Genomic DNA, 17664 nt, shown 5'->3' on the forward strand with positions numbered 1-17664 from the left:
TGGTCTGGTCTGGTCTGTCCACTAGATGATCCAAAAGGACAGAGAACAGTAAAAAGAGGTTAAGAATCCTACCTACCAATCTTCAGTAACGTGTCCTCCTCTGACGGGCTGAGACTCTTTGCAAACCTCAGCAAATGTAAAATGCATTAGTAAAAAAATATGCTGGTTATACATTTTTTTTATCGCTCCATGAGACCCCAGAGGGGCAGAAGGAGACCTCAGGCATGAGAGGTTGCTCTGGGCTTGAAGGCACTCCTGACCTTAGGACCTGCCTGTCTGGGACCGGGTCGGCAGTTTCTCGGAGCACCCGGGCTTGCTGGCCTGTTCATCCTTACTGATTCCAGTCAACAACTGTCCCTCCTCAAACCCACTCATGGTCTATGATCCCTCACAAGTAAACAGCACGACCACAGAAGCTAGAGATATGAACCCCCCTTTCCTGCATACCCCAATATTAGCTCACCAAATCCAACTGAACCTACTACCTTCTAAATGTCTTTCCAGTCTGTTAGAAACAAGGACATAGTGACTCCCAAACCAGTAAAAAGTCATTAGTAACAAAGGGCAAATGTAATTAGAGGGTCTCTGAGAAGGGAGCTGACAGCACTGGCATATCTACAAACCACAGAAGGGGCAATTAGATAACCGTGTTAGATTGTAACTCCAGAGTAACCAGTAATGGAGAAACGGGGAAGGAGGAGAGGGGAGGGGGAGCTAATTGCGTTAGGGCGGGGAAGCTAATCGCTCTCACTTTAGGGCAAGGAAGATAATCACTTTAGGGTGGCAATTTCAGGGTGGGGAAGCTAAGACTATAAAACCAGTTTCCTTTGTCTACTTGGCGCGCACATTCTCCTGGCTGTGGGGGTGCGCCTGGCTCTGCAGACTCGTGAATAAAGGCCTCGTTTTACTGCTCAAGTCCTGTGTCCCAGTTTTTATTGTGAGCGTTTCTCGCAAGTCCATGTCTGCTTGCCTTCCCCCTGTTCGGTCCTTCATTCTTTTTCACCTGTGGCCAAGGTAATCTTTCCAAACTGAAAATGTGAGCCTGTGACTCCCTTTAAATTTATTTATATCAAAAGCACAAGTGGCCAGAATAAAGGGGAAAAAAAAAAGGTAAACTGGACTTCATCAAAATCAATATATTGAAAAGATAATCCAAGGAATGGGAAAAATGCTCCCAAATCATTGACCTGATAAGAATACATAAAGAACTCCTACAACTAACACTAACACAACACAATCTTTAAAATGAGCAAAGGGCCCTGACCAGTGTGGCTCAGTTGGCTGGGCATCATCCTGTGAACTGAAAGGTCACCAGTTCAATTCCCGGTCAGGGTACATGCCTGGGTTGCAGGCCAGTCCCAGGCTGGGGGCGTGTGAGAGGTAACTGATGAATGTTTCTCTCCCTTTCTCCCTCCTTTACCCTCTCTCTAAAAAAGAAATATAATCTTTTTAAAAATGGGCAAGGGATCTTGATGCTGGAAATTAAGACTTCTGATTTGAGGTATGTTTACATGCCTCTCGGTCCAGGTGTTTAATGATCCGAGCAGCGAGCTGGACTCGCTGGTGTGGACGGTCTCAGACTGCTTAGGCCTCAGGATCTTAAAGACATCCTGTGACTTAAAAAGAATCTTGCTGAGTACTCCATCTTCCCTGATGTTGATAAGGAAATCAAACAAAACTAAGCACAAATGGTGTTCACCCTTGATTGTTTTCTGTTAGTGTTTAAGGAACAGTGCATCCCTTCCTTAGCCTTAAAAGAATAAGTGATTGGATTTGTTTTTCTGTTTTTGAATCTATAGATGATATATAGACTTGTTTATCAGGAAGCGTTCTCTTCAGTTAATCCTTTAAACTTCTTCTGTTGTAAGTTTCAAGTACATTGTAATCATTCCTGGAATGTGCCTGTGACCTCATTCCTGGACCCTCCCTGTTGATTAGCATATCTGTAAAATCCAATAAAAGGAAGGTGCTTGCACTGCTCAGTGCTGACCTTGAGCTTGCCGCAGCCCTCCGTGTCCCACATTCTGTCTGCTGGAATTACTTGCGTGCCCTCGACCACAAAGTACTACAACAGGATCTAAAACAGATATTTCTCCAAAGACATACAAATAGCCAATAAGCACATTAAAAAACGCTTAACATCATCAGTAATTGGGGAAACGCAAGTCAAAACCACAACGAGACACCACAACACACCTACTAGGATGTCTACAATACTTTTTAAGCGGAAAGTAAAAAGTGTTGGCGAGGATGTGGAGATACTGTGGGACCCCTCATACATTGCTGCAGTCCCTTTTGAAAAGTCTGGCAGTTCTTCAAAGAGTTAAACATAGAATTACCATACGACCCAGCAACTCCACTCCTAGGCATATAACCAAGAGACATGAAAACACACCTTCAGACAAAAATCTGCCCACAAACATTCATGGCAACATTATTCACAATAAGCAGAAAGTAGAAACAACCCAAATATCCATCAAGTGATGAGTGAATAAACAAAAAGTGGTATATCCATACAATGGGATATTAGTCAGCTATAAGGAATGTATTGATTTATGCTATCCCATGACTGAATCTCAAAAACACTGCATTAAGTGAAAGAGTCCAGACACTACAGGCCGACACAGGGTATGATTCCATTTGATGGACTGTCCAGACTAGGCAAATCCACAGGGATAGAAAGCAGGTCAGTGGTTGCCAGGGGCTGGGAGGGAGGGGACACAGGGTGACTGCCACTCGGTATAAGATTACATGATGGGGTCATAAAAACTGAAATGGATTGTGATTATGGCTGAGCAACTCTGTGAACATACTAACAACTACTGACTTACACACTTTATGTGAATTGTATCTCAATAAATTTGTTACTAAAAAAAAAAAAAAAAAAAAAAAAAAAGTCTTCAGAGATGCCCACTAGAGGATAAAATTCCCGCTGCCCCCCTTCCCCCGGGGAGCCCCGCTCTGCGCTCCAACTGCCCGCACGGCTTCCTTGACGGGGCCGCGCCTCCTGGCCCAAGAACTTGCTGTCCTCTGCCTGCAATATTCCCGCTGTCCCCACCCACCAGCTCAGCTGGTTAACTCCTACTCCCCTCAAGATTCACGTTATAAATCAAACAATCATGCATGAGTCTGGATGATTCATGTTTTCTATGTGAATTTCTCTGTTGTGTTACAATTATGTAAAATTCTCCTGGTTCAAGACTTGAAAGGGTGCTTGCTTCAAACCAACAGGCTGTGACCTTAAAATGACAGCGTTATAAGAGTCCTTAGTCTGCTTTAAATGTCTTCCTCTCTCTTCTTTATTTTCATGTAACCAGGAAGCAGTGTCAGTCAGTCATTAAGAATAAGAACCCTCACAGATACAGAGGACAGACTGACAGCTGCCAAAGGAGATGGTGCTTGCGGGGTTGGTGAGAAAGGGGAAGGGAGGAAGAAGTACAGAGTGGTGGTTACAAAACAGTCACAGGGATGTAAAGTGCAGCATAGGGAATACAGTCAATGATACTGTACCATGTGTGGGGACAGGCGGGGACTTGAGTTATTGGGAGACACTTTGTAAATTATATGATTGTCTAACCACTATGCTGTACATCTGAAACCAACACAGAATAATACTGAATGTCAACTATAATTTTTAAAAAAAGAAGAAGAAAAAGTAGAGTCCTGGGTCGGAATTGAATTCTGGCCTTGATCAATTAATTAATTAGCCTAATAACTTAATCATTCTCTCCTTCAGCTTTCTCAGCTGAAAAAAATTAAGATAATGACAGAATCTAGGGCTTAAAATTATGATGATTAAATTAAATGATCTAAAGGTTCAAAGAGTGCCTAGGAAATATAAAACACTAAAAGGCTGGCTGTTATTATTAAAATGATAAATATCTTTTTAACATGGATATAATTATAGCAGCCTCTCCTAATTGTTGCAAGTCTCTCTGACATTCATTCAACAAATTTTACTAACTACCTGATATACAGAAGTCACAATGTTAAAATTATATACAATATGAAAGTAAATAAACTTGGAATGACTTCTTGAGTAACTTTGCCGTGAGTAAGAATGTGTATTGTTGTTGTGTATGTTTTTCACATCTAAGGTGGCTACCCCCAACTCCTGCCGAATTCCCGATCCCGGCCCGGTGCTGAAGAGACTGCTGCCAGGGAGCCGTGTTTCAGCCACTGGCCTGAGCGGCTTCGCGATGCCGCGCACCAGGGAGAGGCGGTGGCGCTAGTTCAGTTCGCACTTCCGTTACGGAGATATGGCTACGGAACCCCGCCCAGGAGTGAGACGCTGCTCCCCACTCGGGCACGCTGCAGGCGGCCTCGCAGGGCTCACCAGCTGCTTCCCGAGGTCTCACCCACGAGGGATGAAAGCTCCGTGACACCAGGCTTCAGAGGCAAGTCCCAGGGTCAAGGTAAAGAAAGAAAATGGCATTCAGGTCTAACTTCATGAAAGGTATTAACATGTGTAGAGGAAAATAGGTCCCTCAGAAGGAAAGGGAAACCCAGGTCAGCCAGGAAACCCAGAAAGGGAGCGGTGACGCGGCCCACGTGGAGCAGCAGCACCCTCTCATAGGACTTACATGGAGGCCCAGGAGGTCCCGTTGGCAAGACCACCCTTCTCGAACATCGGATCGCTCGGTGTCAAACCCTCAGGTTAGCTCTCACCCCTCCCCTGCTTCATACGGTTTCAAGAGCAGAGCCCTGTCAGAGGGGCGATCCAACACCCATGCCAGCACATGACTGCCGTGTGTTCCGGGCCACATGACTGTCACATCTGACCTGAAAAAGGAAGGGTGGCCGTTCTGGTGTTATGGTTGAATCTTCTTAGCTTCAGCTCCAGGTGCACAGCAGACTTTGGTCTCTGCACAAGGCCAAGGCCTGTGACGTATTTCCTCAGGCCACTGCCCACCTTGAGGGTTCCCAGGTGAAGAGCCTGCAGCCCCTCTCTAAGCTGACTCAACGTGCCTTCTCCTGACTTCCATGGGAGAGCAGGAAAACAGGCGTTTACACAAGTTCCTTACCTGCCCTCTTCTCAGCATGAAGTCCCAGAGCTCTGTTTCTCCAAGAGCTGATACATGCTCTTGGCCAGACACACTGGAGAGAATGGGGCAACTGTCTGAAATGAAGATAACTGAAATTTCCACGTTTTCAGCTTAAACAACTCCATCTTAACCAACATTCCCAGCAGTATCCAGTCCATAATTCGTGCGAAAGTGATCCCCAAGTTCCCCTCAACTGGACCAAAGAGAGCCACCCACCCTGCTGGGCCCCTCTGCGGTGCGGGGACAGGCGCGTGGCTTCCATACAGCAGTCCGAGCCGACCCAGACCTGCAGGCCTGTTGAGTCCACGGGACACGGCCCCACAGGCTGACAGACGCTAAGGGAGGGACACCACAGTTGAGACCTGGAGCTTAAGACACGACCAGGCAAGTGAAGCATGGGGTCCCACAGAGGCCGAGAGCGAGGAAAGAGCACTTCCAGCAGAGGAGGGTCCCCTCTTTCTTCACGTGATTTGAGTCAAGACAAGAGCTCAGCCTGGCTGGGCCTCGGCAGGGAGGGCGGTGGCGGGGTCTTGTGTCTCGGGGAGTGTTTGGTGCCCAGGGAAACTGCTGTAGGCGTCACACATTGAGATTTCTGTGAGCACTGGGTGGAGAACAAACAGAACTGGGTGTGGAGAGCAGGACCAATAAAACGCCACTGGTCCAATCAAGGCAGCACAAAGTATATAAAACAAAGTGGAGTCATTCACATCAATTGAAGTGGCTGTCAGTCAGCCATGACACTTTGGTTCAAGAGGGAAATAACCTAAGTCAACTCTAGACATGTCTGGCAAGGAGACACACAAGATACCTGCCCATGTGATCAGAACAGCCATGTCTGCAGAGGGGAAATTCCACTCTTCCTCAGGAGAGGCTCCTGGGGAAATTCCACTCTTGCCAGCAGGGGTGTCAAGCAGAACAGCCATGTACCACCCATAGGTTCCTGGGCAAATTCCACACTTAGCGTCAGGGGTGCCAAGACATTTATCGAAAAGACCCAGAAGGGTGGAGTGCACCACTTTCAAGGTGTAACTGAGGCAGGTTCCAGACCCAGACCACAGCCAAGCTCCACACGCCAGAGCGCTGATCCCCGCCATGCTAATCTCCCTTGGCATCGGCTGCCAGAGGCTCTGCCCTGTTGAACTGAAGACTTCACCCGCCCTGCTGCCCACCTGGCTTTGTCGATCCTTCCTTGAAGGATGCTGACAACTCCTCTGCCCACTGTGCTCTATCCCAGACCTACAGACCAAGACTCTGGGACTCGGGTTTGTTATCCCCCATTGACTGCGAGGTGTGTGTGTGTGTGTGTGTGTGTTAAGAGTGTGAGCAGGCTATTAATGCGTGTTGATGTTCTACTCTGAGTGAACCCGCATCAATAAAAGCTGAGTGAATGGCACAGTTACTGTATGTGACTCTTGTCCTTTCCTTGGTGCCAGGCTGCTCTGCAGGCAGCAAGCCACGCAGCTGCCTGGCTGACAACAGGAAAGGCTGTAGCACGGACAGACGCCCGTGACATTGGGAAAGAGGGAGTGCGTGGCAGGAGTCCTGTTGGCCACTGTGCAGATGCTGCTCTTCCCTACCCCAGAGCCACTTTTTCTTTTTTCTAACAAAGAATCCCAATTTTGTACAAGAGTTGGGATGTGATCATGCTTTCAAGGGAAGAGCTGGGGGAGGCTGTGTGACCCAGTTCTGACCACATATAAAGGGACCCGCTGAGCTTCCCGCTGCCAGGACTGCAGGATGAGATGCTGGAGCTGCCGTGCCCCCTGCACCCTGGCAGGAAGGTGGAGAGAAGCAGAGATGTCAGCCCAGTGTCTTGAGGTTACAGAGCCCCTGGATCACAGTTACCAACTGCCTACCTCCGGGACTTCCGGTTATGGGAGCAAAGTGACTGCTTATGCCACTGACACAAGGGGGTTCCTGTTTCTTATCATCCAAAGCACCACCTGGGCATCCAAATGGACCACCTTAGATATAAGCCAGTTTCCAAGATCTCACCCCTCTAGGAGCCCTGTTCTGTAGTCATGGTGACAAGATCATCTACTTGTCTGGTGACCAGCATAGGTCACACCGTAATCATTTCACCTCTAGTTTTCACTGATCTCTCATGGCAAGTATTTCTTTATACTCTCCTTACTCCTCTGCAAGAGACACCTGAGTTTCTGTAGAAAGAGCTATATTTCTTAAGGCTATACCACCGATAAGCTTTCAATCTTGGGGTGGGGGTGGAATCAGTATTTCTTCTAGGTTTCAAACCTTATAAAAATTCTCTAATTTGAAATCAAGATCTCAAATGACTAAAAACTGATAGTCAAAAAGTATAAACTGGAGTTGCATTATAGTCTGGGAAACAATAATCCCACGCAGCTGCATGCTGCTTGTTGATTGGGGAGGGAGCTGGTGTGGCTTACAGGACGTTGTGACCTCAGGATTCTATGGAATTAGACCTTTCCTCAAAGGCGGACAAAGGAGTGTTATACAGTCACACATTAAGCTGCCGGCAAAATGTACATGGAGGGTCTCAGAGAAGCTGAAACGCATGGAGATATTAGCAAAGAAATGAAGACAAAGCAAGGAGAGGGAGAAAAGGTTACAAAACATTCCAACGTCCTACACATTTTGTATGAGGATCAGACCCACCCATAGCAAAAAAATAAAGTACACTTTAAAGCTTTTCAGAGACTTTTCTAACAATATCTGAGTCACTAAAGTAACTTACTAAACTGAAATATATTTACTAAATCTATTAGATTATGGGATGGTTTGTCATAGCCTTTCCTTTTCGTAAATCAGTTATTTTGTTTTATTTCTCATAATATTCACCTTCTGCCAGCAATTAGAGTAAGTGCAGAGCTGAAGGATGGAAGGTGTACATCACCAAGCAGTTTGCTCTGGTGATTGACAGGACAGTCACTTTGATATCTGCTTAAAGCGGTTGTATCTGAAAGTTTTATGCAAAAACGTCAAGTGAAGCAATTGAGAACTGAAGAATCAGACTGACCCCAGGAATACAAAGATGATTTAACACTAAGCTACATCAGAAAATCTTTATTGTAAGTCACACCTCATTAACAAATTACAGGAGAGAAAACATTTTGATTATATAAAACTATAAGAGCATAGGTGTCCAAGATCTAAAGTGTAGACCTTACAAACACATATGATCTATAGTAAATGTAGAAAAATTCAATCTCCAACACTTAAAAAAAAGGCAAACAAAACCCTTCCTAGCTAACACTTGCATACCTCAATAAAAGGTATACAGCAAATGCCCACAACAGACATCCTCAAGGGCAAAATGTTGAAAGCACTCAAGACCAAGGCCAGTATCCCTCCACTATCACTTTTGTATTCAACTCTGTACAATGGAAAGGGGCCTGCCCAAGGCCACAGAGTTAACCATTAGCCAAGCCAGAAGGCCCCAGGCTTTGTACCTCCGGCCCAGCACTGTACATCCCTCATTCCAGTTTTGCACTGCAAGTGCTCCTATTTTCTTTGGGTGTGAGTTCCTTCTGACTTATCATTTGAATTCATGATTGCAGGTGGATTAGTTGATACTCTGCAGTGGGGCTAAAACAAGCTGTCAGTCGGCCTAGGAGGTCTGGGTTTCGCTTTTTTATGGTGACAGAAAAGGACAGAAAAATTAGTACAAGTTACAGCTTCACCGCAGTTACAGATCGCCGTCTCCGTCCTCACAGGACAGCACAGAACACAGCACTAGGACCTTGATCCACATGAGAGAAACTGTGACACCACACTCACACCTCAGACTCTTACCTCAAAATACTAGCCAGAGACCTGTCCACCCTCCTGTTTCATACGTGATCATTCTCATCAGCAAGGAACACATAAAGTTAAGGCATATTTGAGTCATATACTTAACTTGATTTAAAGCACATTGTACCTTATGCAGAGAATGCAAATGCTTTTCCTTTTTCTCCAGGTTAGACTTAGTTTATCCCCCGAAATTCTAGATTTTATTGTCTTCCCTAAGCCAAAGCTAAAATAAAGCGCAAATTCATACCTTTAATTGCTTTCATTATCAACCAAGAAAGGAGAAGTTTAAGTAAACAAAAAATTTTACTCAAGAAACTAGGAAGAAACCAAGAAATGTACAGGAAGCAGGAAAGAATTGATAAGGATAAATTAGAAACAAATTAATCAAGAAGAGATGAAAAATGGAACTGATGCATGGAGTGGCACACTCCCCCTTCTGAAAGGAAGATGCGAGTGTAGGCCTGTTGATGTCAGTGTGCGTGCCCACATGCACACACCAGGAAATGTCTGAAAAGACATACAACAAAATGTTAGCCGTGTTTTTCTCCAAGCGGTTAAAGGTAATATTAATTTTATTTCTTATACTTTTCTGTTTCATTCACACCAGATCCGATGTCAAGCTCTACAACCTGGCCCGTCTACGAGCCAAGACCAAAGTCAAAGAGGTGCTCATCCGTGAGATGCTCTTCGCCGACGACGCAGCCTTGACATCACACTCCGAAGAGGGACTCCAGCAGCTAGTCACTTGCCTTTCCCACGCATGCAAGGAGTTCGGACTAGCCATCAGCCTGACGAAGACGAATGTTATGGCTCAAGGCACGGGGACTCCCCCATACATCACCATCGACGGGTACACCCTGGAGGTTGTCAACGACTTCACTTACCTCGGGTCCACCATCTCGAGCTCTCTGTCAGTTGACTTGGAGGTCAATCAGAGAATCGCCAGGGCAGCCACAGTTATGGCCAGACTGAACCGGCGAGCGTGGAACAATTCCAGCCTCACTGAGAAAACCAGACTGCGCATCTACCAAGCCTGCGTACTCAGCACTCTCCTCTATGGCAGCGAGACGTGGACCACCTACGCAAGGCACGAAAGGAAACTCAACAGCTTCCACATGAGGTGCCTGCGACGCGTCCTGCATGTCGCCTGGCAGGATAAGGTCCCCAACACCGAGGTGCTGAAGCGAGCCAATATGAGCAGTTTGCATGCAGTTCTTAGTGAGAGACGCCTCAGGTGGCTCGGCCATGTCAAAAGAATGGATGCAGGCCGTATCCCCAAAGACCTCCTCTACGGCGAGCTAGCAGAAGGCAAGAGGATGACAGGGCGCCCAAAACTGCGGTTCAAAGACATCTGCAAAAAGGCCATGACACAATGCTCCATCAATCTCAACACATGGGAAGTTCAAGCAGACGACCGCCTAGCCTGGAGGCTCGCGGTCAGGCAAGGTACGTCAGGCGCAGAGGCTGCGCGCAACGAGGAGGCGGTCCAGAAAAGATCGAGGCGGAAGCAGCATCAACAGCAGCAACAACGGCCATCTGCCTTCACCTGTAACAAGTGTGGCAGGGATTGTCACTCCCGAGTCGGATTGCACAGGCATTCTCGGCGGTGCAGATAGACTCTCAAGAAGCTACGCCATCGTCTCTCAAGACGGACGGCTGCCGCCGACGACGACTTTTCTGTATTTTCTAAACCTTCTGTAATGAATATGCAATTTTATGATAAAAAATAAACTACTGTTTTAAGATGCCAAATTATTTCTCAATGAGATACATTTAATGTAAAAGTAATCTAAATACCAAAAACAAAAACAAAAAAAAATAGATGAGGGACTGAGAGAGGACTTCAAAAAGGTTGCCTTGGGAGAGTAAACATTTTGCAACAGAATAATGGAGGGGAGACTCACTCCACAGACATGACAACCTAATGTAAAGCTACAATTGTCAACTGGAGCTCATGAGTTCAGGACACTAACAATGATAAACTCCCAACACTACCCACTCCTCAGATCATCATCAGTCCAATGTCAAAATCAGGTTGCAACTCACTAATCTCAAGGAGAGGGAGCAGGAGAGAAACCACACCCCCATCCCCCCGGAACTTCACGGCATAACTTGTCCCTTCAATCAGTCGCAAACCCGAACCTGGTGGAAGGCTGTTTCCCACCTCACTCACCGAGGAGCCCCTAGATCACAGACCTGGCGCCTGGAGGGAACGGGACAGGGAGCCGCCTGTCTGACTGCTCAGCGCCACGCTGGGAGTGGGCAGAGTGTTCTATAGCCCCCAGCAACCTTCACAAGCTGCAGAATAATTAAAGGACTTTATTATTTTTTTTTAATGAAAAAAGTGACCATTTAATTTCATCTTGGGTTTGGGGAAGATCTTTCCACACAAAAAAGGTGAGGAAGAAAAGAGGGCACGAAGACCGGGTTTGAATGACCCAACAGCTGGATGTCAACTGTTGGCAACTGCCAGGGAACAAGCGCTCTCACGATCTGCTGGTGGGAACAAGGCGGGAAATACTTCTGTAGGGCAGTGAGGCCGGACGCATCAAAAGTCTTTAAAATGGTCATATTCATACAAGTCAATGTCTAGGAATTTTCCCGAGGGAAATAATGAGCGATGTAAAATGTATTTTTACAATATGAAGAGACTGGAAAAGAACACAAACATCTGACAACAGGCACCTATCTGGTCTTTAAAATAATGTTTCAAAGAATAATAATGAGAATATTCTCATAAATGAATATTCTCAGGATGAGTCTAAAATTTTTTTTAACTTGTGGGAAACACACACACATCTCTGGAAGAAAACACCAAAATAATAGTTATATTATTACTTGGTGGGGAAATCTGGGGTGATTCTAATTTTCTGTTACTAGCAGCCCAAAGCATGCTAATAGACCTGCATAATTCTCACCCATTCTTCAACACTCAGCTTACCGTCACTTCTTTCAAGAAGTCCCCCTGCACTACCCTCCTTCATCCCTTTTATGCAAGGTGTTCCTCCTAGGCACAAGACCCTCTCCCCTGTGACATCCACTGTCCCTGCCTTACACTCACTGATCTGATTCACTAGATCCCCGCCACACTTGGAACCACCTGTAGTGAGAAAATGCGGGTGTTTCATTTTTGTATCCCCAATCTGCCTGGAATCTAACAGATCTTCAAGCTAGAACGCTGGGTTCATGAATGAAATTGACTAAGCAAAAGATTCTCTGTGCTCTGTGAATTTAAAGATCAAGGAGGAAAATGTTAACAAGGATGAGCAACTACTGATAAACCGGTGTCGCCTTACCTTGGCTAACAGGCTTGAAACATGTTTAATTTCACCGTGTGCCTTTAGTAATTCTTGTCTGAGCTCAGCGCAAGACAGTTCCAGCTGATCTTTCTCAGCTCGAGCGGCTTTCAGCATTTCTTTAACTGCACAGCCCTCTGCCGTCTGCCCCAGGGGACCTGTCTCTACAGCTTTCTGCTTCTCATTCTCCAAATGAGCCTTCAAAGAGCCGTTTTCAATCTTCAGCCCTTCCACGGTAACTTTCCACTCTTCCAGAGTTTTGGCCATCACACTACTATTGTGCCGTTCCAGTTCTAGAAGCCCGTTCAGTTTTTCACTTTCTTCCTTCAGGCGCTGAATCGTTTCTAAAGCCTCCCGGTTCTCCTCCTCAGCCTTCCGCAAGCGGCAGGTCAGCTGCTGCTGAATGTTGAGCAGCTTCTCTCTTTCGAAGCGGCTCTGTTCAAGAATTTCTGTGCACCTCTGCTCCAGCTCCAGCAGCTTTCCTTCCTGAGCAATGGGCTCTTCATTCTTGACGCGCTCTTTTAAGAGATTTATCAGCTTCTCGTTCTCTTGACTTAGCTGTTCTGCCCTCTCTCGATGCTGATGAAAGGAAGTTTCCAAAATCGTCTTCTCGTCCGCCAGCTTCTCATTTTCTGCTGTCAATTCCTGCACCATTTGTTGCTGGTCTGATAATTCCTGTAAAGTAGCCTGCAGTTCTTCTGCTGTGCTATGGTGATTTTCTTCCATTTTCTGTATCTTCTCCGTGAGGGAAGCCAGGGACAGTTCACTCACGTTGTTAGGGGAACTCCCAGTGGTAGAGCACTTTGAACTCTTAAAGGGGTTGCTTGTGGAAGACAGGAGCCTCGAGGGGGTATCTGCTGTGATATGCTCAAAATCCGATGCATCCGGTGACAAGGAAGCTTTGGTAACATCACTACTTGAAGAACCTGATGTCCGTAATACATCCTGGGGTATGTTTTTTGTATACTCATCGGTTTCACCTGACGACTGATTTCCAGTTGGGCTTCCGAAGCTTGACTCCTGGGTTATGGATGTTGGGCAGCTACAATCACCAGTGTGACTTGCTTCCCCTTCTGAATTTGGTGAATGCTCAAAATAATTCAGTTTTTCCTTCAAGGCCCGGTTTTCCTCCTCCAGATCAGCAAGCTCTTTCTGAAAAGTCTTGTTCTTCTCCTCAAGAGCTCTTATCAAAGGTTCTGACTCACTTGGTAAGACTGATGTTCCATCCACCTTCAGGTCCAAAGTGTTGGTTCCTTCAGTGTTCAGAGTCCTTTTGTCCTTGTATTTCTTTAGTTCACTTCGAAGTCTGTTAATTTCACTATCCTTTGCTTTGGCCTCTGCCAAGAGTTCCCGAACTTGGGACTCAAGCGCGGCCTTTTCCCCACTGTCGTTCTCTTGTTTGAGTCTTGTGGGAGTGCTCCTGAGGGGCCTGGTAGGGGTGGGTGTGCTGGAAGAAGTTGGACTGGACACCGGTTTCTTTGGGTTGGAGGGAACACGTGGCACAGTTCTCTCTCTCGAGATGGTTCCTGAAAGTTCTCGAGGAGCTGGAATGCCTGTCCTTTTGGTCGTTGTCACAGCCCCTAAAGACATAAGGAAAAACCAATGAAACAGAGCAGGCACTTTTATAAATGGAACCCAAATGACTGCTACTCACATTGCACAGCAACCGGGGGGCCTGTCGCCCTTTACCCATTTCCCCTGCCCCAGCTGACTGCCCAGTTCTGACTAGGGTTCCTGTACCTGCTCCCACAGCCCTGTACTTAGGGGAAACGGACCCCCAGCCTGAGCCACTCAGCAGAATCCCATCCGAGCCACAGTCTGTAGTTCCAGGCATGGGTGCACCCCTCCACTAAGGTCAATGAAACACAAGGAAAGGTGTTGTGGGTGAGCTTCTAAAAGATTATGGGACACGAGTGAGAAAACACTTAAGTCTGGGCATGGCTGGCAACCGTCTTGTCATCACGAGAAGGAGGTGAGAAAAGAGAGAAGAAAGGAGAAAAAAATTCTTAGTAGCATTGTGGATTTGTTAATCAATCAACCCTCAGGCTTGGCCTATTGTTGGCCTTCCAATTATGCAACCCAATAAATAAATACCCTTCATAGAAGTCACCTTGAATTGGGTTTTCTGTCAGCCCCACAACTTAATACATCTGAACTGATAATCTTGACAACTAAACAGCAATCTTTTGACAAAATACAATACCATATGAATTTCTGAAAAACATTTAAAAACTCATCATTAACATATTTTGACTGAGCACAAATCTAATTAAGAAATCACAATAATCCTCTGGAGAGACAGACCTGATCCAATGACCTACTGCTTTTCACGTTAAGTGGAAGTACTGTGCTCATTTGTATTCACAGATAAACAAGAACAAATGGGATAAGCGCATCACATGTATCTATGGTACAGCTTTAAATGTTAAAGGGATTTATATAATGGAAACGATAAGGAATTTAGAATACTTATAATGGGAAATGTAAGGAATTATATTTTATTTTCATCCATACTATACTATAATCATTTAAAAACTTTCATCTATGATTATAGACAATATTGAAAACAATCGTAGGAGTGAAAACACAGATGCCACTCTTGTGTGAGCTGGAAATGAAACCCGCACCAGGCGTCAGAATGTCAATGAAAAACCAGTTTTACAAACTCAGAGACAATCTGATGAAGCAAGGCTGACAGCTCTCAGTTACACAGGTCGTCTCCTTGGGCTGGAGGTCCCCACTCCCTAGGCCTCTGTCCTGCGGGAAAGGGGGGGCCGGGGCTGCAGCCACAAACCGGCAGCAGCGCCAGTCGCCCAGGCAGAGGCAGAACCCACCACCCGCACTGTGCACAGACAGGAGCCCTGCTCATCCAGGCACCTTGGAATCGCAGTTGATGACATCATTTGTTGCTGAGTATCTGAGAGTCGAGTGCTTTTAAAACTTTGACATAATAAAGGCCAAACTGTCTGGGAAAACTATGGTTTTATAGTGACGTGTCAGATTAAGTTACTGGGGATGTCAGAGTACTGCAACACACGTTTAATGCTCTCAGGTGGCCTGATGCCTCACACACATCATACTAGATAAGCAATGAAAAAAAGATTTATTTAATTATTCTTGTTAAATGAAGATTAAAATCACTAAGCAATAAAATGTTTTAGTCACACCAGTTCTCTACAGTGAAGTAATCTTGGCCAGGACCATAATGAAAACTGGAGGATAATTAAAGTTTCACCATCACTACAGCCAGACCAGGCAACACTGGGGGCCCAGGACCAATTATCAGAGGCATCTGCCATTCCTAATAAGGCTCCTTTTCAATTATTTGTTGGTTTTGAAGATGGGAAGAGCTAAAATAAGAGAGTAATCAACTCAGTCATCATTTCCAGCTACAGCTTAACTCCTCCCTTTGGCTGCCAGAATCTTAGTTGGTTCTCCACTTAGGTGTTTCTTAAGCCTTACGTAAACTACTAGGAATTATCATTATTTTTTACAACAAACCACAGTTCATTTATGACATATACCCAGTTGTGGGTTATAAAACACATAACCCAGTTGTACTTCTTACTATCAATACATCTGTTCTTTTTTCTGTTCTTGCTTTTTCATCACTTAGTCCTCAGTATAATTCTTTTTGATTTCCTAAAAGGTTCTTCTCATCTCTGTACATATAATTTCAGAATCTGCCATTAGTAGAGGTGAAGTTTAGAGAGTTGTTAAAATTCATCATCAGACCAAACTACGGTTGGCGCTTGGCTGCTCACTCCCCAGTTTTGCGCCCGAGTCTGCGCCCAGACACACTCGTCACAGGTGCTGCTGGGTAGCAGTCAAGCGGTGGCACTGCTGCAACTTACATACGATGTAATCAATCAGCAGCCCTACCCTCAGTCTCTTTCAAGTACTGTGGGTTCAGCAGCCTCACCGCTGAACAATACATCCTGGAACTCCCAAACTGGGCATGCTACCTAGCACACTACAAGGGAAGACCCCAAAATTCAGAATTTATTTCTTAAAAATTGTGTATTTATCCTTGCATATTTAAATTTCAGTCACCTTCGAAGTCCTCTCCATTTGATGCAATAAACCTATCAAGACATTTTTTCCACTGCCTAAAACAGTTTTTTAACTCGTAAATTTTGATGCCTTTTAAGTGCTTCTGTCTTTTTTTGTTTCACCTCTTCCACATCAGCAAAATGTTTCCCTTTGAGAACTTTTTAAATCCAGGGAAACAAAGAAAAGTCACTTGGAGCAAGATCAGGTGAATAGGGAGGGTGGGGCACAGGGGTAATGCTATTTCTTGGTCAAAAACTGATGAACACTCAGCGCGGTGTGGGCAGGTGTGCTCATAAATCACCCATCATGAAATGGGCAAATGTGTTGAAAGAGTCTTCAAAAATAATTCACTGAAGCCAAACTCAGCCTCTCACAACAACACCAGCTGGCACACTGATACAGATGGGTTCCTGGAACACTCACCTAGCAGGGGAGGCCTGTACTACAAGGGGTCTGCTCTCCAGAAGATAATTCTTTGGGGGGGGGGGTCTTCCCTCGTACACTATGGCAAGGGTGACAGCAGTGATGGGAAGTCTGGGGCTGAAGGCACCCTACTGCTTCTGTCTCCTTCCCATCCTCATACCAGATCATCACTTACTTATTCCTAGAAAGGATGGTTGTCTGACTGCAAGAAGTGAAAATAAAAGCAAGTTCCACTTAACAAGATACCTTATTTTTAAAAAATCATGTTTGAAATGTTACATTTTTAAAGGCCAGATGAAAAATTCTATTATATTGTAGTTGGTCACAGGTGCATTAAACTATGTAGTCAGAGACACACTCTGGAAAAGAACATATAATATTGAGAACAGGTGAGTATTAAGTAAGTTGGACGTTGAGTAATATTCCTCTTTTTTACTTATATTTATGCAATAAACTTTTTTAAAAACAGGAGCGAAAAATTCTACAATAACAATATGCAGAGAGATAAATGAGTGATAAAAGAAAAATTTTCAGAGAATAGCAAATTCAAAATAACAACAGCATGATCATTTAAACCATAAATCAGGTGACTGTTTCAAGTAGTAATTTTTATGAGCTGAAAATAAAATATTTCAGTCCCTTTTTAATTTCCTCATCTTACCCAAAGAATATGCTACTGAAGTAGCATATTTCTTTGTTCTTTGATAGGCTTTCTAACATGCACTGATGAAGGGTGACATTCTGAAATAAACAAACAGTCTTTCCTTTATTCAACCAGAATTCATAGAGTACCTGCTGTGGGAGAGCCAGGTGGGGGAGAGCCAGGTGGGACATACAGATGGAAGTTCACTGTCTTCACCTACCACACACTGCTGCCTTGCCTCCTGAACACAAGACAACCTGCTCATCCTATTTCTAAGAGTCTAAGCTATTAGAATATATATATATTTTAACTATCACTCCACATACATATCTTTCCTCAAAAAGTTCCAATGATTTCTTTACAGTCAAATCTGATTTCTCCTCTTAATCTTCAGCCTTCTCAACATCTCAGCAACAGCTAACTTCATTGA

The 17664-nt window shown here is 45.0% G+C and overlaps 1 protein-coding gene across 5 annotated transcripts in view; it reads right to left on the minus strand.

The window, feature by feature from the left end:
- Positions 1-17664, minus strand: part of SPECC1 (sperm antigen with calponin homology and coiled-coil domains 1) — a 255686-nt gene that overhangs the window by 112051 nt on the left and 125971 nt on the right. For all 5 annotated transcript variants that reach the window (XM_090292309.1, XM_090292303.1, XM_090292308.1 and 2 more), the window contains one exon: positions 12116-13695. In XM_090292309.1, coding sequence (XP_090148435.1) covers positions 12116-13695 — 1580 coding nt within the window. The remainder of the gene's footprint in view (positions 1-12115; positions 13696-17664) is intronic.

Source organism: Furipterus horrens, unplaced genomic scaffold (assembly GCF_987537825.1).
Source record: "Furipterus horrens unplaced genomic scaffold, mFurHor1.1.pri manual_scaffold_11, whole genome shotgun sequence".
NCBI classification, from domain to species: Eukaryota; Metazoa; Chordata; class Mammalia; order Chiroptera; family Furipteridae; genus Furipterus; species Furipterus horrens.